This window comes from Amphibalanus amphitrite, unplaced genomic scaffold, assembly GCF_019059575.1.
Source record: "Amphibalanus amphitrite isolate SeventyFive unplaced genomic scaffold, NRLGWU_Aamphi_draft 000000F_arrow, whole genome shotgun sequence".
Taxonomy (NCBI): Eukaryota; Metazoa; Arthropoda; class Thecostraca; order Balanomorpha; family Balanidae; genus Amphibalanus; species Amphibalanus amphitrite.
In genome coordinates, this window is record NW_024881498.1 from 913,586 (window position 1) to 934,806 (window position 21,221).

Here is a 21,221-nt window from a genome sequence, read left to right on the forward strand (position 1 = left end):
AAGCAACAAAGTAGGATGAAGAGTCTCGGGCACGGCCGATTGCCTGGGGCATCGCTCCAGCGAAACGACCGTATTCGTGATTCGTGAAGCGGTGCGGGGCGCCGGGTGGGGCAGAAGCGTAATGTATCGTATGGTAGAAATGGCCTTCATCGCGGTGTCATGTGTGCGTTATATTGTTAAGACGTGCACAAAAAGAAATAGCAATGTGGCAAGCGGACGTTGGGCACTACACGAGAACGATCATCAATAAACTCGGTATCTTTTTGTAAAACTTAAAGGTAGTGTGCCACCTTTGAAAGATTTCCCATTTTATTTTTCCTAGGATAAGAAGCTTCTGTTTTTACCTAATATCGCAAAAAAAAAATCAAAAATGGGCCTGGAATAGTGCCTTTTTCGCCTAAAACTTTATCGGTTTTTCGATATGTATAACAACTGTAGTGGACTGACCTGCAAACAGGCGTCGGCAACAATCGCGAATGCGGCGCACATGTGACAATGAGCAAAGGCCATTTTAGAGTTACGACGTACGGGAATGAGTTATCAGCTGTCTAATCGTAGACAACACAATGTCGAGCCTTAAACTGTAAGCCTGTATTGGTATTGTTTCTTTTATTTGGCTTTCGAACATCATTTATGGTTTGAAATATGATTTTATGTAAAATAATTGATATGAAAAAGCCGTCTCTTAAGTTATGACCCCATTTCACCACACGCAAGTGGCAGAAATGACAATGATCAGCTGACGCATTTTTCTTGGCCGAAGTCAGAGCGCGCGGCCCGACGCACCACCACCGCACCACAAAGTATGAGCAGAAGCCGCGCCCAAAGCCAGGGCCCCGGTAACGTGAGGTAGCCGAGTCGGGGCAGCGTGCGCTGACCCAAGCCGGGGCCGCAGCTTTGGGCGCGGTCTACCGCATCCCCGCGGGCAGCCCCGGGCTATCGCATGACACCGGGAGGACGCGCGGCCCCGGCTTGGGTCAGCGCACGCTGCCCCGACTCGGCTACCTCACGTTACCGGGGCCCTGGCTTTGGGCGCGGTCTACCGCACCACCTAACAGGCGTGTTCGAAACCGCAGGAGATGATGATGAACGGGTTTATCGAAACTTGATTGGATGAGCATATCGGTAATAGCGATTTCAGTGTGTGCATTTATTGTTCATAGTGGTGTGAAATGTGGTTGGGGTACGACCGACAACCCGTCGGGGCGAATTTCGCACTGGGGTACTCAAAATTTGAAGAATTTAAGACGTTTCCATGAGTTTTGAAGGTATGGATAAGTTCTAAAAATCCGGTTCTCCTTATCTGGGCCATTAACTCCATACGGTCCAGGAAAGCTGGCACACTACCTTTAAAGGTACTGTCCCACCTTCAAAAAATTGCTTTGATATACTGTTCTTGTGTTGCAAGACATAGATTATGGGCCCCTTTACACGAAATTGGCAAACATTCGGCCCATAGTTGGCTAATTGTTTAAAAATTCCAATTTAAAGCTTTTGGATCGATTATGTCATATGATTGCTTTTTTTATCGGGCAAAGTTTTTTTCCTAGCTGCCAAATCGGTGGCACAAAGTTTTGTTACGCTTCTGCCGCGAATAGTACAAACATTGCGCATGAACTCAGGAAATTGGTAAACATGTTCAATGTTCATGGAAAGGATTGAAATGAAAATTGGAAAATTGAAGCTTGAACTTTGTCCAGAAGAAGGTCGCAAACTGCAAAGAATATCAACAAGGCCTTATTTATCATTTTTAAAAAGTTATAGAATGCTCCCTAATAAGCAAAGGCAAGATATTGATGTTTGATTATTGATGCTGCCCACAATGTGGCATTGGTAGAGCAGACGTACCAATGCCCATGAATGATGGAAGTGAGCTCAACTTCAATAATCAGACCTAAGAATCACAATGGATATAGCCATGAGTCAGACTGCAAAGTGGGGCAATTTTGTCTAGATTTTGTCAGTGCGGACTCCTTCGTCTGGTGCGGATTTAAGTGTGGTGCGGTGCGGATTTGGTCTAGTGTGGTGCGGATGTAGTGTAGTGTAGGGTGCGAATTTGGCTTGCTGTGGTGCAGATGTGTAGCATTGTGGGGATTTGAGGTCAGTGCAGATTTTGACTGGCCATTTTGGGGTTTGGTGCATTTTTTGTGTTCTCTCAGGCCTCAGCCCCCTTTGGTGTGAATTTTCGGGCTCTGTTTGAAGGGTTTGTGTCAATTTTGAGCTTGGGAGTTGGGCCAGTGCTCCTTGGCGACCTGCGAGCCATACTCTGCAGTAGGTACTGGCCTGGGCCCATGAGCAAAGTAATATAATATAGTCTGTTCAAGATTCAATATAATAAGTCTGCAAAACACATTCCAGCAATTGTAATTGAAGCAGAATGAATTGTAGTGAACTGCATTTGTATTTTTGTTGTGTCTGTGAAAAATAATAAATATACCTACCTACCTATTGGAAAAATCGTGGCCTTTCAGCACATTTGGCAGAGTTGTGTGACTCTGATTTAGTGGCTCATGTGGAACGCAACGAGCTGCGGAACAAGCTTGAATTGAATAGCATTTTGCCTCAGGGCTATCTGCCAGAAACATTTCATCTGCATAAATTTGCCTACAGGCAAGTCTGACAAATTTGTGGATTAACTGGGGTCCTTGTAAGCCTGCACATTAAATTCTAGCCCACCAGCTCAGCCCTATTCTCAGTTTCAGCATTCAGCATGATAACAGTTCTGATCAAGTTCTGATTGTCACCACTGAGACACCAATAGAGTCCTCTGAAATTTTGTCTTTTTATTAGATTATTTGTAAGAGTTTCAGCTACATTTACATAGACCAAACGTTTCACTCTCAAAGATCTGCGACCCACCCCACTCGTCCAGTAGGATGCCTGGCGCGCAAACAGTCCAGCAGTGAGCTGCCAGCCGGTACGCAGGGCAGCAGCAGGCGGCGGCAGCAACAGCAACTAGTGAACATGTCTTGGACTGCAGCCACGACATGATCTAGGCTAGCATCTATTCAATTTGTCCATGTACAAGTACCACAGCTCCTGCCCGAGGTCGCGCAAGTCAGGGAACTGACCACCTCCAGCCCAGGCGTGGTTCACTGGCTCAAGACATTTCAACTGACCAGTCAGAGTTCATGTTTTGCAACTTTTATCCAAGTTATTTGTAATTGTAATGTTCTTAACTGAATTTTAGGCATGACTTCATTTTTCAAGAGCTACACAGAACACGCCTTCCCTGTACAGCACGTCTATTGTCCTAACATTAGTCAAATAGTTGCAAGAAGCGACTTGAATGCGGAACCTGCCTGTTTTGAAGCCCTGTTGTCTGTTGGGTGACACTGCACAGAGGTAAGGATGGGGTGTGATTTTGCTGCTGTTTGTCAGGTGCAATATGTGTGTCAATGATCACAAAGTACTCTTAAAGGTTTAAAAAATGCACAGCATGGCCTAACAAGGCACATTACCTAGGTTTTGACAAGCAGCGCAGCGACTGTGGTACAAAGGCCCAGTCCCATGCTCATGTTAGTAGCTGGATCTGCTCCCAGGAAACAAAGGTAAAACACTATTGACAGCTTTAAGATGAAATCTGCAGGAAAACTAAGCCATCTATAAAATCTAACATAAGCTTAAAAGCACAACAGAGCATTCCTTATTCAACATGCAGCACTTCCGCTTTCATCCGCCATCAGCAACTCAGTTCAAAGAATGATACATTACATCACTAAAATTTATTTCAAAACACCTCTGCATGGTGTTTACACAAACAACAGTTCTTTACTAGGCATGGTCGACCTCAGGCCACCCACCATGGGTGTCGATTTGTATACCTTTGGGGGTGCTGCAGCACCCCCAATGCTCAAATGAGCACCCCCAATGGTTTTCCGGGCACCCCCAATGGTTTTGTCCCTCAATAACTCTGCTTGAGGAAAATAATTGTTCTGCAGTAGTTCACTACTAAAAATAAAACAATTACGCAATTTACAAGGCATGAAATAAAGATGTAAAGAAAAGAAAATTTAGATTTAAGAAGAAGGGCGAAAAAACGTTAAGTTGCAAAGATGGTGTGGGTCCGTCGTACACGGGTGTCAGACCCTTAGAGCTGCTGGCGCGTACCCTTTACAAGCCGGCAGGGGGCTCCAGAGACCGGCGACGGGCCCTCAGAGGCCGGCAAAGGGTCATCAGAGGCCGGTGGTATGTATACCTTTAGAAACCCTGTGGGGTCATCTTTAGAGACCGGAACGGGCTCAGGCGCTGATGGGGCCCTCAGAGTCGCCGGTGTGGGGCCTTCAAATGTCACCGGTGGCAGGGTGGCCGTCACATGCGCACTTGTGGGGCCTTCAGAAGCTACGATGTTGGGCCCTCAGAGCCGCCGATATAGGGCCTTAACCCTCGCCCGCACATGGGGGGGGGTGGTTGCCACCCCCCCCCCCAGGCAGTCTTTCTGCTCTGCACTCAACATTTTTAGAGCTAGAAGACTGATTTTTCGTATAGCTGCTCGTTTATCCATTCTTGATGTCCACTGAAAATTTCAAGTTTCTGTGATTTTTGGTTTCGGAGATATGACCTTGTTTTTCAGGTCATGTCATGACCCAAATGGCCAATTCTCAACATCTTGCGTTTGCCATGGGCCTTGTGAGCTTCTGACACCCTGATTTCGGCCTTTTTTGCCAGTCTTACCTCCCACCTATCATGGAACATGTTGTTCGACGATGTACAGGGGTCAAGGTCAGGGTCAAGGTCAACCTAGGTCATCTAAGATAATTGCGTTTTAGGCAAGCTGAATTTACTTTTTGTGAAGTTTTTTGACTGCATTTTTGGTAAAAGCTTCTCAGATCATGATTTCATGTGATATGGACCCAAAAACAATCGGTGCACACATCAGTATACACACAGACACACACAGACATACAAACACATATAATTGACCTTGACCTAACTTGACCTGAAATGACCTCAGCAGCAAAATTCTGGTCGGATAGTGTGACAAAGAGGTTCTAGCTGGCTTGGCACCAGAAAACAGCATCGTCATCGGTATTTGATAAGCAGCGCACTTGATATCCAACGGTGACCCAAAACAGCAACATTTTTAGTTTGACCTGACCTGGAAGGTCAATGACTGACCTGAGAAGGTAAAACTGGGTATCATTGGATTCGTCCCTTCCCAAAGAATCTTTTTTGTCTTTACTGCTAAGCTCTATCTCCAACAGGAACGAAATGGCGCGGGGGGGGGGTGGCAACCACCCCCCCCCCCCATGTGCGTTCTAGGATGGGGAAATGGCATGTGCGGGCGAGGGTTAAGAGGCACTAGTGTGGGGCCCTCAGATATGGCAATGTGGGGCCCTCGGACTGGAGGCGCCGGTGTGGGGGCTCTCAGAGACACTGCTTTAGGGCCATCACAGGCGCGCGTTGGGCCCTCAGAACTGCTGTTACGGAACGGATCCTTCATAGGCCGACAAGAAGATATCAAGAGGTCACCGGTGCCTTCAGGAGCCTTGTGGGGTTCTCAGAGACTGGCATGGTGCGCTCAGACGCCGCTGGGACCCTCCGTGTCACCTGTGTGGGGCCGTCAGGGTCGCTGGTAACTGTCAAGGGCCCTTAGAACCGCCCATGTAGGGTTTTTAAAGGCATTGGTATAGGGCCTCAGAGTTAGGGGTGTGGGGCCCTCAGAGACGCCGGTGTGGCGCTCAGGGGCGCCGGTGAGGGCCCTCACAGTCGCCGTTATAGGGGCCCTCAGAGAAATGGGTGTGGGGCCATTACAGGCGGGTGTGCAGCTCCTAGAGCTGGCCCCCTAGAGGCCGGTTAAGACCCCCAGAGGCCGGCAAGTGGCCCTCAGAGGCTGGCTTGGGGCCCTTATGGAGATCTTAATGTTAGTACTTTTGGGCCTATGAGGTGTTCTTACGAGCCCTGTGGGGCCCTTCTGAGTCCAAATATAGCCAACGTGGACCCTCAGTGGCCAATTGGCGCCGCAGTGCCCCTCAGGCTCGAATAATCCGATGGGCCCCTGAACCTGATGGGGCGGGGGGGGGGGCTCACGGGCCCACCTGGCTACGCCACTGAGGAAAATCGTAAACCCATAAATATCGAATTGCAATCACCTGTTATTTTTTTCAGCGATTATTGTGATCGTCTGATAAACGCCAGAGCCTCGTAGCTATACCGTTGCCTCCCGCGCAATGTCCGCCCCTGCGGACCGCAGGGGCTGCTGCACCGGTGCTAATCGCGGTCATCGGTTTCTGTCACCTTATTACAGAGGTGTCGGTGCTGCTGCCGAGCTGCCGGCAAATGTACGCGTTTTTTTCGGAAAGATGTTTATGTAATGAGGTAGCCAAGTACTAGGACGAGCAGAATGATTTTGAAGAACGTTCAACCTTTGGGAAATATTAGTGGAAATCCCGGGATTATCAGTACCTTATGGGGATACACAACCATGCCTTGTAGGTACGGTTGTGCCCCATGGCAAAGCTACAATCTTTCACCCGGTGCAGGGGTTGAGCACCCCCAACCATTTTGAAAAATCGACACCCCTGCCACCCACACTTCAGCATACAGGGTATTATCAATGTTTAACGGCTCAAGGTTAGTCGTCTTGGATGCTCAGAAATAAAAAGGTGAACATTCATTGTCTCTTCCTTAGTTGTCAACATCAATAGATTGTGGACTTCTCAGAGCATGTCTTGATTATGGAGTTGAAACAGCAGTGAGCAAATCATTTATCATTTTGATACTATGATTAATTTTAGAGAGTTGCACACTTGAACTTGACACCTGCCATTGATAAGTTCATGGCTCTTGCATTCTTCAGTCACATTTAGGACGGCCTCTTAACTATTTAAATACAAAAATAAAAATACTACAAGAATTAGAAGACTATTAGAATTAGTTTGGCATATCAATTTATTTCTCCACCTCGTGGCACCGGAACGAATGGGCGCTGTTCAAAGAGGCGTTGTTATTTTTCAAGAGGGGTGTTCACGGGCACCGCACACTGCTGCGTGCGCTGTGTGCGGTGCGTCCAGCAGGAGTGGGGGTAGGAGATGGGTAGGCGGCTCTGACGTCACGGCTGCGTGCGGTGGACGGTCCGCTGTGGCCAGTCCCGACCGGCCACAGCGATCGCTGTGTGCGGTGACGGAAGGCTGACGTAGGGACGAAGTGGGCGGAGCTTCGAGGCTGTGTGCACCGCACACAGGGCCCGTGAACAGCCCTAAGGTTTCGATAAAAACAAGTCGACAGATACAGAAACTTCGGAAAAGGCGGAAACGTCACAGGTTTTAAGTGCCAATACCAATACATTGTGGCACTTATTTGCACAGATGTCAAAATCAAACACAAATTTCTTTGCGATGAAGTAATTGCTGGAGAAACGGTTTTCACGGCTCTGATTTTCAAAGAACGCCCATCAAGATGGCTATCTCAACTCAATTCTAATGTTAAGGTGGGACAGTCCCTTTAATTAACAGTAGATATGTCCTCAATGGTGAGGAAACTATCTCTAGGCTTTTACTTTTCATGTTTGCATTTCAACACACAAGCTCTGGGGGCAAAGTTAGTCTGGCGACCTCCTCAACCTAAGTCGATGATCAAATGGATTAGTCCTGAAGGTGTTCAATGCTTAGTTGCACCGGGATGATATAAATCGATCACGCCGACATACATTCCTAATCAAATTTAATATATCAAACACATAAATTGCATAATGTTAATGGTGATTCTGTTTTGCAATTTTGACGTAGTCTGACGCGATACATAAGCTTACGCAATCATTTGAAATCAACAGCGTCTTTTATGCGCGTTTTTTTCACAAGCCCCGAATCTTGTGTGGAAATATATATTTTTTTGTGACTGAAGAAGCTGTACGTACATTTGTGATAGATACAATTAGTCGAGGGCTTCAGCTGGTGCGTTACTTATGCGCGCTATTTAGCTCATTCGATGAAATTACGGCTGCAACGACAACTGCACGGCAGCTATACGGTCCATGCGAGCCGCCCCGGTGCCACAGCTACTGCCCCGCCCGCTCCACGCAGCCGACTGACCGCCCAAGGTCACTACCCCGTCCGCCGGGAGGGCGGAGCTTAATGGTCACGTGTTTGTGACGTCACACCTACGCACGGATAGCCTCTACCTACTCCACTGACGGATTTACGGAGCCGATTTTAACATTACGAGGCAACGACAAGTACCCTAAAATTTGAGATTTTGTTAAGAGACCATATTGGCGAAAATTGGCGCTTGAGCTGAAATGTGCATTGTAAAAATCTGAAGCAAATTGGACAAATAGTAAATAAGTTATCGCCGAAAATTAGGGTCTCATGGGGTCTGAAAAGCATAGTAGGTATCTCATCTTGTCCTAAAAAAATAGACGGGGGTGCCTGTCTGAAACTCGTCGGCGGGTTTTTGACAGAAGAATTGCGCCAGGCGGCTATTTTTTTTTGGGGGGGGGGGGGATAAAACTGGCCTCAGAAGTAAGAGTTGCCATTTTCTAATCAAATACATGTTTTAATGACTGATGAAAATTACGAAGGGGAGATTTTTGAAAAATTTCCACGGATTAGTTCCACCAATGACACATGAATAGAGGCTTTAATTATTCCATTCACTTTTGTCAGATATCGTAAAGGTGGGGGCGGCCAAATTATACTGCCGGCCAAATTACCCCATCCTGCCGTACCTCTATACTGCACCTCCATCAATTCTCTATGTATACTGCAGCTCTATACTCTACTTCCCGATTACGCGCTGATCTGTAAAAAATGTGAAAATCGGGAGTTTTTCGTGATAATTTTACTTTTGGTGAACTCCAATGACCTAAGCGATGACTTGATCGATAAATGACCGGTATGCTTCTGAGAGATCTGATAGCGATCTCCCTATTGCACATTACGGTTCTTTCTAGCTGTCTTAGTTTCCGAGATAACCGGGTGTAAGCAAATACTCCTGCCACCCAATCAGGCCACCACGGCCATGGCGCAGTTGGCTGAGAGCCCCACCAGGGAGCGGGGTAGAGATGACAATAATTTGATATCCCACCGGCTGAGGTGATGGAATGCTGTCTTCCTACCACCCCACCTTCCGCTATAATCTACATCAGCACCAAACCTGTTTATGAAGTTCCTTCCATGGCGGCGTTCCCTTCTTGTACAAGGCCTTTCTCATATATTCTCGTTGATTTCCATGACTCATTACAGATGAAGTCGGAGAGACACAAGACTGTTCGACAAACATCACGTCTGAAAAAGAAGAAAAAACATCACAGTAAATGGGCACGCCATCTAAACAAAACGGAGAACTAGAATGTTCCGAAATACACATGTTAACCCGCGCCCCACTGGGGGGGGGGGGGCTATTCATAGCCCCCTCCCGTTTTTCCCTTGTGGTTTTTGGTACACCTTGTCATACATTAAATTTACACATGTTGTGAAAAATTTCAGACCTAGGTAATTAAAGGTCAGGTCACCAGGTCACTTGAAAAAAGTTTTAATGTCTGCCATAGCTACACCGAGTGACCGATCGCTTTGAAACTTTCAGCGATTGCTAAGAGCAATAGCATATACAAAATTTATATCTCAGAATTTTGATATCGATGACCTAAGGTCAGGCCAATTTTGCAACCTTCCCATTATAGGGTCGCTTATCTAGGTTCACTTATCTAGTCATTATAGGGTCAATGGGAGAAAATTGAAATGCGCCTTTTTGGGACGAATGACATTATAAGCACTCCCAAACACTGAATTACAAGTGGTTTAGACACACTGAACATGAAAATGGTGTCCGTGACCCCTGTTTATGCCCCTGAGGTCATCTTAGGTCACGAATGGTATCTAACAGTTTTTCGCAAATAACTTTTGATAGAGGCATGCTAGAGCGCTGAAAACGCCTTAGATGTGTTCAGCTCGACGATACGGATCGATTGATATGCAACATGACCCTTTCCGGTCAGGTCATGACCTTGACCTGAGGTCAAATTTTCAAGTTGACCTTCTTTCAACGTCAAGTTATACTTCATTCGATGCGTCTTGACGAGAGGAACACGATGCCAGTAAAAGTAAGCTCCTACAAGGCTTGGATCAAAAGTTATTGCAGAAACACTTTCCGAAAAAATCGGCTATTTTGGCAGTTTTTGTCCCCTGCAGGCAAAACCGTTGACTTTAGGTCAAATCTGAGAGAATTACACAGAAAGGGCGTTAATAGGTCTATCTAATGCGCTTTTCCGCGGCGCTGTAGCTCTATTGGTTCCCGAGTTATGCGTTGGCTTCTTGGAAATTGTCTACATTCGACCTGGAAATCGGCAAAATTTTGCCTTCAATGACCTCTGGTGACCTGACCTTTGACCTGACCAAAAAATTGACCGAAGTGATTTCGCCATTATTTTTGACGCTCTTTCGAACGCCGCCTTCCGCGTATCGCTACGTGGCTGAGGAGCCGAGTTAGAAGGGGGGGGGGTACAACTTTTGCAAAGGGAATTATGTGGAGATGTCAAATCACCTTAGAAGGGCAGACTGGAGCTTGGTCCTGCATCAAAACGGAATGACACCTGGCTATCAGCAAAAACTATGTGCCCGCCCCATTTTCAAGAAGTAGACAAGAAAACAGAGAATACCATGGTGGAACAAAGCTTTGACCAAAGAAGTGAAGAAAAAGCATAAAGCCTGGAAGGAGTATGAGAGAACCAAGAGAAGTGAAAGGTACAGAGCATATGCAATGCAGAGAAACCGAACTACATTTATGTTGTGAAAAGTGAGGTCTGAATATGAAGCCAAACTTACTGAAGACTTGAGGACAAACCCTGGTAAGCTATACAAATATGTAAGGTGTCGTTCAAATGTGAGAGCACAGGTTGGACCCCTGGAAAAGGATGATGGGATGTTAACTGAAAATGATCAAGAAATAGCTGAAGAGCTGAATAAGTACTTTGAAACTGTATTTGTTGATGAGGATATGACAAACATTCCCAGCTTGACCCGGCAGGCGGTGGGCCTCCCGGCCACCTTCCGCGCGATGGGGGGGGGGGGGGTGCATTTTTTGCCCTCCCTATCTTTGAAATTACTGGAGGGATCCGTAAAATTAAAACGGCGTTCGATAGCTCTGTCAAATTTGTCCAGGGAAACCAAATTTCATTGACCTCGGGGTCACCGATGACGTCAGAGGTCAAGTCAAAGATTAAATGTTTCACCGTTCACGGTTCTTCTAAGGAATGCGCTACTATAACACCGAATAAACGCATTTCGTCTAAATCAGCGATAGGGCGTCAGTTACCTAATAGGTACATATGTTGTTATTAGAGGTCACTGATAATACCAGGTCAGGTCACAGGTCAGCTCACCAAGGGTCAGCACATGAACCCAACTTTACTGAATACTGAGGCTGTGGGATGCATCTTTTATGGCCAATTTTTCATTTCCAACTCAATGGTGTTGGTCACAAGACCATCAGGTACGGTTTATGTCACTTTCTCGTGGAGGTCAGGTCAAGGTCAGGTAAAAAAGGTCAAATTTCAAAGTTGATAGTTTTGCATAAAGTGGGTATTAATTCGATGCAGCTCGTCACGGGGAGTCTAATGGTGGTCTTTGTTTTGCGCTACGACGTCTAGAATTGCTAAAAATTGAGTTTGAAAATTTGACTTCAACAATTTTCAAGTTTTTCGCTATAACTTGGCCAAAAAAGAGGTGGTATCGATCTCAACTTAAATATGTGGATAGAAGGCGGTAGGGACTATCACATACCTATATTCCGTTTTTTTCGAAGTTCAAAAAAAAAACTTTTGGATCTTTCGGCTATCATATTAAAAAAAAAATTAGGGAATCAAAATCCAAAATTTCAAACTTTCGAGATAGCAGTTTTGCAACCCTGTTAATTCTACACCTCTTATGTCTTGAACATTTTTCTGTATTTCTAAAGCTGTAGGCCTGACAGCTCTTCCCGCGAGCCTTTTTTTTTGGCCGAAAATGGCAGAAATTACGGTGTGTGCAGCAGGCTTGGGGGTAGGGGATGAGTAGGCGGTTCTGATGTCACGGCTGCGTGCGGTGGACGGTCCGCTATGGCCAGTCCCCACCGGCCAAAGCGGTCGCTATGTGCGGTGACGGAAGGCTGACGTAGGGACGCAGTGGGCGAAGCTTGGAGGCTGCGTACGGTCCGACCGCACACAGGGCCCGTGAACAGCCCTCGGGACTAGCCACAGCGGATCGTCCACCGCACGCAGCCGTGACGTGAGTCAGAACCGCCTACCCATCCCCTACCCCCACGCCTGCTGCACACACCGCACACACCGCACTCAGCAGCTTGCGGTGCCCGTGAACATGGAACACCCCTCAGTTCTATGGCAGAATTTAGAGTCCAAAGTTTAACGTGCGCACATAGCCGCGCACAGCCGGTCCCTTACTGACTTCGCCTGGCTTCGGCCTGCCACCAACCGCAACCATACCAGTCAGGAAGCCCATTATGTCAAGAGCCCGTCGCGCTTCGAAACCGGACTGTTATAACAGGGAACGCGTGCTCCCACCACGCGGAGTCCAACGCTCTACCAACTGAGCTAGGGGTCGGCCAAGAAGCGCCAGCAAAACTTCCTTATATGGGAAAACCGACAGCATGCTGATAAAAAACAGCGACTGAACAGAGCTCAGGTTATGTGCTGAACTTATTTTTCTTTCCTGTGCTAGACTGGCTCTATTTCCCTGCACAAGACATGACGCTCTAGCGTCTCATACTTTCATATTATAAAGCCAGGGTTTATACTCTATCAACTACTATATATAATCTTAATTTAGATTAGGCCAGCTGAATGTAATCTAATTTAAAATTAGTCAGCTGATTGTGTAATCTAAATAAAGATAAGTCAGGTGACAACATAATCTGATTTAAGATTATTCCCCTATTGAGGCTGATTTTAATCTTAATTTAGATTATGTTCCCAACATAATTCAGGAACCTAGGAACAGTGCCCTGGGTGCTGTTTGGTGGCAGCTTTTTATCAGCAGGCTGTAAGCATGCTGCTGTTTCTTGGCTCCTAATCAGTCGGATTCACGTGGCCTAGGTATTCATTTGACCAATGAATGCCCAGGGCCCTGTTCGGTCGCTGTTTTTATATCAGCGTGCTGTCGGTTTTCCCCATATAAGGAAGTTATTGCTGGCGCGGCTTGGCCTCTTGTTGGTCTAACGAATAGACCATTTGAATTCGACCAATGAGGAGCCAAGAAGTAGCAGCATGCTCGCAGCCTGCTGATAAATAAACGGGAGGCGAACAGAGCTCAGAGCTCTGGCTTTCTGTAAGCATATTCAACCTATTTTAGGATAAAAAAAACAACAGAAATCAGCAATAAATGTGTTCTACTTAATGCTCAAAAGCCTATTTAGGGTACATAATGTAGTGTAAATGTGGAATACCTACCACTTAATGTAAAAGCACCTGGCTTAACAATATCCTTCCACGACATTGCCAGGCACCAGCAGACCTTCCCGTAACCACGAAGATAACTCAGGACCCTGTTCAGTCGCTGTTTTTATATCAATGTGCTGTTGGTTTTCCCCATATAAGGAAGTTATTGCTGGCGCTTCTTGGCCTCTCATTGGTCTAACGAATAGACCACTTGAATTCGACCAATGAGGAGCCAAGAAGTAGCAGCATGCTCGCAGCCTGCTCATAAATAAACGGGGGACGAACAGAGCTCTGTTGAGTTTCGGGTTGAAATAGCCATACAGCATTCAAACCATTGCAACTTTAAGTAAAAACTGCACTCCAACCACACACACAGGCTGTCATTTCAAGTAAAAATATCAACCATCTGAAGAATGCATGATTATTTCTGGAAATATGACAACATAACCCCTGTTTATGCCCCTGAGGTCATCTTAGGTCACGAATGGTATCTAACAGTTTTTCGCAAATAACTTTTGATAGAGGCATGCTAGAGCGCTGAAAACGCCTTAGATGTGTTCAGCTCGACGATACGGATCGATTGATATGCAACATGACCCTTTCCGGTCAGGTCATGACCTTGACCTGAGGTCAAATTTTCAAGTTGACCTTCTTTCAACGTCAAGTTATACTTCATTCGATGCGTCTTGACGAGAGGAACACGATGCCAGTAAAAGTAAGCTCCTACAAGGCTTGGATCAAAAGTTATTGCAGAAACACTTTCCGAAAAAAATTGGCTATTTTGGCAGTTTTTGTCCCCTGCAGGCAAAACCGTTGACTTTAGGTCAAATCTGAGAGAATTACACAGAAAGGGCGTTAATAGGTCTATCTAATGCGCTTTTCCGCGGCGCTGTAGCTCTATTGGTTCCCGAGTTATGCGTTGGCTTCTTGGAAATTGTCTACTAATTGTTTAGGATAAAAAAACAACAGAAATTAGCAATAAATGTGTTCTACTTAATGCTCAAAAGCCTATTTAGGGTACATAATGTAGTGTAAATGTGGAATACCTACCACTTAATGTAAAAGCACCTGGCTTAACAATATCCTTCCACGACATTGCCAGGCACCAGCAGACCTTCCCGTAACCACGAAGATAACTCAGGACCCTGTTCAGTCGCTGTTTTTATATCAATGTGCTGTTGGTTTTCCCCATATAAGGAAGTTATTGCTGGCGCTTCTTGGCCTCTCATTGGTCTAACGAATAGACCACTTGAATTCGACCAATGAGGAGCCAAGAAGTAGCAGCATGCTCGCAGCCTGCTCATAAATAAACGGGGGACAAACAGAGCTCTGTTGAGTTTCGGGTTGAAATAGCCATACAACATTCAAACCATTGCAACTTTAAGTAAAAACTGCACTCCAACCACACACACAGGCTGTCATTTCAAGTAAAAATATCAACCATCTGAAGAATGCATGATTATTTCTGGAAATATGACAACATAACCCAATGTTTACACTTGCAGGGAAATCAAGTTGAAGTGTCCCCAACAAGTAACAAATCATTTCTACTCGCTCAGACAAAGGTAAATTGAAATGATGGATTAGCACCAAAGGCTTAGGATTTGTTTATTGATGCATCAAGTTGCCAAAAAAATGTCAGGTCTGACAATATTTTGTTAAAAAACGGTTGAAATCACTGACGGCACTCACTGATGCTGCGCTACTCCGTCACCTTCACCGGTTTATCCAAGGGGGTTTATCCAGGGATAGGGCCTTGATCCAGGGGGGTACGCTCCGGCTGTTTAGCATTATGAAAAATGGTGACAGACGTTTGTGGAGGATTGTCGACGAACTCTTGTTCCGTGAGCAGTACTTACACGCTAGCGGAAAATTCACCAATCAGCGCTCGGCGGTACTCGACGCTGATTGGTCCGACGCTCGTGACGAAATTGCGGGGGACCGCAGTTATTCTCTATGGACCCGAATAGGCTTTTGGATTTCGGAGGGGTTTCTTTAAAATTATATGCTGTTTCGAGCCGTTTTCGAGTTGAAATATATTTCTTATGACTGTTACCTATATAATGGCACCATAAAATCATGATTTTGATAAATATTACCGATGAAATATCGGCCGAAAAGACATGCTGTCACATGGGTGAAACTTTGACATCACCATTGGGGTCCCAAACGTCCAAGGGGGCCTCCATTTAGTGGGGGCCTCCAAGCAATTAGGGGCCTCCAATTGCGGAAGCGGTAATTTACGAGCCACGCCAGGGCCTCCTCTAAGAAATTTTCATTGGGGGACCAGAGGCTCAGAAGCCAAACATGGGGTACCCCCAAATCCAGTTTTCTCATCGGATTTAGGCCACTTATTTTTCGTCACAGCTCTGATGCCATGATTTTTTTTTTTAATATCGATAAAGAAATGGTAGGTCACCTGACCCTACTGGTGGATCCAGGCCAGCAGGGTGACATTGTATGTAAATATCCCCCGCGGCATCCGAAATCGACGAAAATTTCTGGCTTTTTCACTTTTGACAATAAAACACAATGCCTTTATAATAGAAAAAAAATTAACGGCACAGCATTGCGCAAGGAATCTAGCCGTAAGCCGACCCCAGAAAGTGTGAGGGTTAACCTTCGCCGGCACCTGGGGGGAGGGTCGCCACCCCCAAGTTAGTTTTTCTGCTCTACACTTAACATTTTTAAAGCTAGAAACCTGATTTTCTTTGTATAGCTGCTTTTCTATCTTTTCTCAGCGTCCATTGAAAATTTCAAGCTTCTGCGGCATTTGGGTTTGGAGATATGACCTTGTTCTTCAGGTCATGTCATGTCCTAAATGACGAATACCCAATATCTTGCGATGGCTATGGGCCTTGTGAGCTTTTGACACGCTGATTTCGGCTTTTTTTTGCCAGTCTTACCTCCCACCTATCATTGAACATGTTGTTCTGCGATGTACAGATGTCAGAGTCAGGGTCAAGGTCAACCTAGGTCATCTAAAATTATTGCGCTTTAGGCAAGCTGAATTTACTTTTCGTGAAGTTTCTTTGACTGTATGTTTAGTAAAAGCTTCTCAGTTCATGATCAAGTGTAATAGGGACACACAAACCGATCTGTGCACACATCAGTACATACACAGACATACACAGACATACAAACACATATCATTGACCTTGACCTAACTTGACGTGAAATGACCACAGCCAGCAAATTAGTCGGATAGTGTGACAAAGAGCTGTTCTAGCTCGCTTGGCACTAATACGGCAGCGTCATCGGTATATGATGGGTTGGCCCGCTGCTTGTGTAGGTATCTTATTCGACATCACCACAATTTTTTCTTACAAGATTTTAAGCCTTGCGGTCAAGAGCAACAGATTCTTTGGGAAGTGACGAATCCAATGATACCAATTTTACCTCATCAGGTCAGTCATTGACCTTCCAGGTCAGGTCAAACTAAAGAATGTTGCTGTTTGGGGTCACCGTTGCCCGTTGGAATATCACGTGCGCTGCTCATCATGTACCGATGACGCTGCCGTATTGTGGTGCCAAGCCAGCTAGAACCTCTTTGTCACACTATCCGACTAGGTTTTTGCTGGCTGTGGTCATTTCAGGTCAAGTTAGCTCAAGGTCAATGACATGTGTTTGTATGTCTGTGTGTGTCTGTGTGTACGAGTATACTGATGTGTGCACCGACTGTGAATGTGTCCATATTACATGAGATCATGAACTGAGAAGCTTTTGCCAAAAATACAGTCAAAGAAACTTCACGAAAGTAAATTCAGCTTGCCTAAAACGCAATATTTTTAGACGACCTAGGTTGACCTTGACCCTGACCCTGGCATCTCTACATCATTGAACAACATGTTCCATGATAGGTGGGAGGTAAGACTGACAAAAAAGGCCGAAATCAAGGTGTCAAAAGCTCACAAGACCCAACGCCAACGCAAGATATTGGGTATTTGTCATTTGGGTTATGACATTACCTGAAGAATAAGGTCATATCTCCGAAACCAAAAACCACAGAAACTTGAAATTTTCAGTGGATGCTAAAAAAGGATAGAGCAGCAGCTATACGAAATATCCGACTTCTAGCAATCAAAATGTTTAGTGCAGAGCAGAAAAAAACTACCTAGGTCGGGGTGGGGGGTGTGGCAACCACTGCCCCCCCCCCCCACCATGTGCGGACGAGGATTACCTAAGTAATTTGAATATCAGGAAAATAATTTATTAAATCAGGTATTCCAACAGAGTCCCGCTTTTTTATAGGTGACCTCCGATTTGTGTTGCATCTAAGTTACCCAGGGGGCCTCTTATTTGTAATTGTAGGTACAGTACAGAGAGCCTCCTACTTCGACTACTTGCACAGAGAGCCTCCTAGCGTACATACGGCTAAGCTTCTACAGCGCCGGTCTCTTGTACGTACAGAGAGCCTCCTACTGTTACAGAGGGCCTCCTGTTTGTCTAGGGGGCCTCCTATTGGTTAACGGCGCCTCCTATTTGTCCAAGCGGCCTCCTATTCGTCTATGGGACCTCCTATTTGTCCAGGAGGCCTCCTGTTTCTCCAGAAGGTCCCCTATTTATCCAGGGGGCTTCTATTTTCCAGGGGGCCTCCTCTTTATCTAGGGGGCCTCCTACGTGTTCAGGGGCCTCCTATTTGTCCAGGGGCCTCCTATTTATCCAGGGGTCTTTTATTCGACTAGGAGTCTCATATTTGTGCAGGGGCCTCCTATTTGTCCAAGGGTCTCCTACTTGTCCCGGGGCCTCCTTTTTTTAAGGGACTCCTTTTTGTTAAGGGAGCCTTCTATTTGTCCAGGGGGCCTCCTATTCGTACAGAGAGCCTCTAGCTCCTACTTGTCCATGGAGCCTCCTATTTGTTCAAGAGGTCCCCTATTTGTCCAGGGGGCCTCCTATTTGTCCAAGGGACCTGTTATTTTTCTAGGGGGCCTCTTTGCCCAAGAGGCCTCCTATTTGTCCAGCGTGCCTCCTACATGTTCAGGGGGCCTCCTATTTGTCCAAGGGGCCTCCTATTGGTTAAAGTAGCCTCTTATTTTCCAAGCGGCCTCCTATTTATCCAGAGGGCTCCTATTTTTAGGGGGCCTCCTCTTTATCCAGGGGGCCTCCTTGTTCAGGGGGCCTCTTAATTGTCCAGGGGCCTCCTTTTGTGAAAGGGGCCTCCTATTTGTCCAGGGGGCCTCCTTTTGTGAAAGGGGCCTCCTTTTTGTCTAGGTCTAGGACCTTCTATTTGTCCAGGGGGCCTCCTATTTTTGCAGGGGCCTCCTATTTGTACAGAGGGCCTCCTACTTGTCCATGGGGCCTCCTAACTATTTGTCCAGGGGCCTCCTTTTGTGAAAGGGGCCTCCTGTTTGTCTAGGTCTAGGACCTCCTATTTGTCCAGGGGGGCCTCCTATTTTTGCAGGGGGGCCTCCTATTTGTACAGAGGGCCTCCTACTTGTCCATGGGGCTTACTATTTGTCTAGGGGCCTCTTATTTGTCTAGGGCCTCCTATTTGTCCAGGAGGCCTCCTACTTGTCCAGAGAGCCTCCTATTTCTCCAGGGGACTTCCTGTTTTCCGGGGGCCTCCTACTTGTTCAGGGGGCCTCCTATTTGTCCAACAGGGCCTCCGATTTGTCCAAGGGGCCTCCTATTTAAACAGAGAACCTTTTATATGAATATCGGACCTCCGTTTGCAAAGTAGCTGATGCGTCTCGGGGGCCTCCACTATTGGGGTCCCAAAATGACAATTGGGGTCCCAAATGTTCGCATTGGGGTCCCACATGGGACCTCGAAAGTATACAAAGTTACACCCATGTGCTGTCATGGTACGGACTGCCCTGCGGCTGATGTGGGGTCCCTAATGCCAGCGTATGGTAATAATGGGGTGACGAAGGGTTATTGGAGACTCTTAGAGCCCCATCAGCATTCAGCATAGGGTCATCAGAGGCCGGGAACGTCCATCAGGGGTCTGAGTAGGCCTGTCATAGGGGCATACATGACACATCATGGCCCATGGGTCAATGTAGATCCATGGGGCCGTTGAAGGGCCATCATTGTTCAGCGTGGGCTCGCAATTACCTCTGATGGGCATATGCCGTGCCCCGATGGACTAACGCTGGCCCCTGATGAACCATCACCAGCCCCTGATAGGTCTACAAAGCCCACTGCTGGGTCTAAATTGGTCACTGATATGCCCAAATGGGCCACTGAGAAACCCGTACAACATCCCCTGACTGCACCTGCTGGACCAGTGCCGTCCTCTCATGGGCCCACCACAGCTCTTGAATGACCTTTTCAAGTCCCTTGAAGTGCCTTTATTGGCCTAAATGGCCCCTGATTGGCTTATGTGGTCCCTATTGGTCCTATATGGCCCCCATGAGCCCTCAGCGTCCCTAGACGGCCTTACATTATATGTCACTGGGCCCTGTTGGGTCAGCACCGGCCCCTGATAGGCTTGCACTGGACCCACCGGGCCTATACCGACCCATGAAGGGCCTATGTCGAGCCCTCATGGGCCTCCGATGACCACACGCCGGCATGTGTGGCCCCATCAGCAGTGGTCCGTCTATCCCATGTACTTACGGTCTTTTTGGTCGATGTGACACCGGTAGTATATAGAAATGTTATGATTAAATGTCGTTATTACACAGTCAAAAGTCACAGAAAGAATATCCAAGCTCAAAAATGGCCTCAAACCCAACAAAAAACTGGTATAAATCCCCTTCAAAAGCCGTAAGTCTATTAAACGCCATAGGGGAATAGCTGCAGTCCCCCGCAATTTCGTCACGAGCATCGGGCCAATCAGCGTTGAGTATTGCCGAACGCCGATTGGTCGATTTCCGCTAGCCTGTAAATGCTGCTTGCGGATATAGTTTTGAACAAAAGAGGGTCGCGGCTACTAATTATCGCTTGTCACCACTTTTTCGTCGGGAGCGTTCTACCTGGTTTATATAGCCTTGGGTTTATCTCAGGTTTATCCACTGTGGGTTTATCTTGCCACCCCCTTCACCTAAAACCTCTATTTTTTTTATGCCTGAAACTGACGCATAAAGATTGTGTTCAAAAGTGTGACCGCCATGGTGTGTCGTTTCGGGAACTAGCGACCCGCGGCCGGGCGCCTCGGAGAGGTGCCTGCCATAGGGTTTTGGGGCTATTTTTTCACGTTTCGGTCTGAATCGTGAAAAGTACTGGTCGTAGCAAATATGTTCCCTGGTTTCTGAATCTTCAGCCCACGTGGAATGCGATAGCACAAGAATCATTTTCGTACAGACCAAACTGTGCCCGCGTTTTTTGGTCAAAGTAAAAATGTTCAGCAGCTTTTAACACGTGGGCCGCCGCAAAACAGGGTACACCGGAGGACTTACGATTCAATATCTCCTAAGCCATCATAGATAGCAAATATGTTCCCTGGATCTATGTAGATAATACTTTAGAGAACACTTCAGGCCAAAAATTGTTTCTCGACAACTTACACCCAGCCCGCGTTTTTGGCTTAAATGCAATGCAACACGGCAGCCGACCTTTAGGGCTCAGTTAGCGAGTTCATTTTTTAGCGAGCACTTCGAGCATTTCAGCGTTCGATGAAATGACATATTTTTTCAACGCAGTCGTTTCTTCATTTGCATCTAAACGCGACCTATATGATAATGTGATTGTATCGTCACACTAGAAGGTGTAATTCATGGTAATTTATAGGGCTAATTCTCGGCGCACAGCAGCAGACGGACACTGACTGACCCACCATCTAAAGGCAGTTTGGCGAAGCAGTATCGTGAATCACAGCCGCGAGATGTCCCTAGCGTAGAACACCGTCTGTTTGCCCAGTTTAAATACGTGATGTTTGCCCTCTGTCAACCCCTCAGTCATGGGGTTGGGG

At 46.6% G+C, this 21,221-nt stretch overlaps 1 protein-coding gene across 3 annotated transcripts in view; it reads right to left on the reverse strand.

The window, feature by feature from the left end:
• Positions 1–20,387, reverse strand: part of LOC122378143 (RPA-interacting protein B-like) — a 46,844-nt gene extending 26,457 nt beyond the window's left edge. The window contains exons 1-3 of one of the 3 annotated variants that reach the window (XM_043358911.1): positions 20,313–20,387; positions 15,059–15,109; positions 9,094–9,224 (exon numbers count right to left, since the gene is read on the reverse strand). In XM_043358911.1, the coding sequence (XP_043214846.1) occupies positions 9,094–9,219 (126 nt within the window). In that variant the 5' untranslated portion in view covers positions 9,220–9,224; positions 15,059–15,109; positions 20,313–20,387. Of the gene's footprint in view, positions 1–9,093; positions 9,225–15,058; positions 15,115–20,312 lie in introns of those variants that run through there. The other 2 variants (XM_043358997.1, XM_043359080.1) reach the window with 2 other exon arrangements.
• Positions 20,388–21,221: the final 834 nt, after the last annotated feature.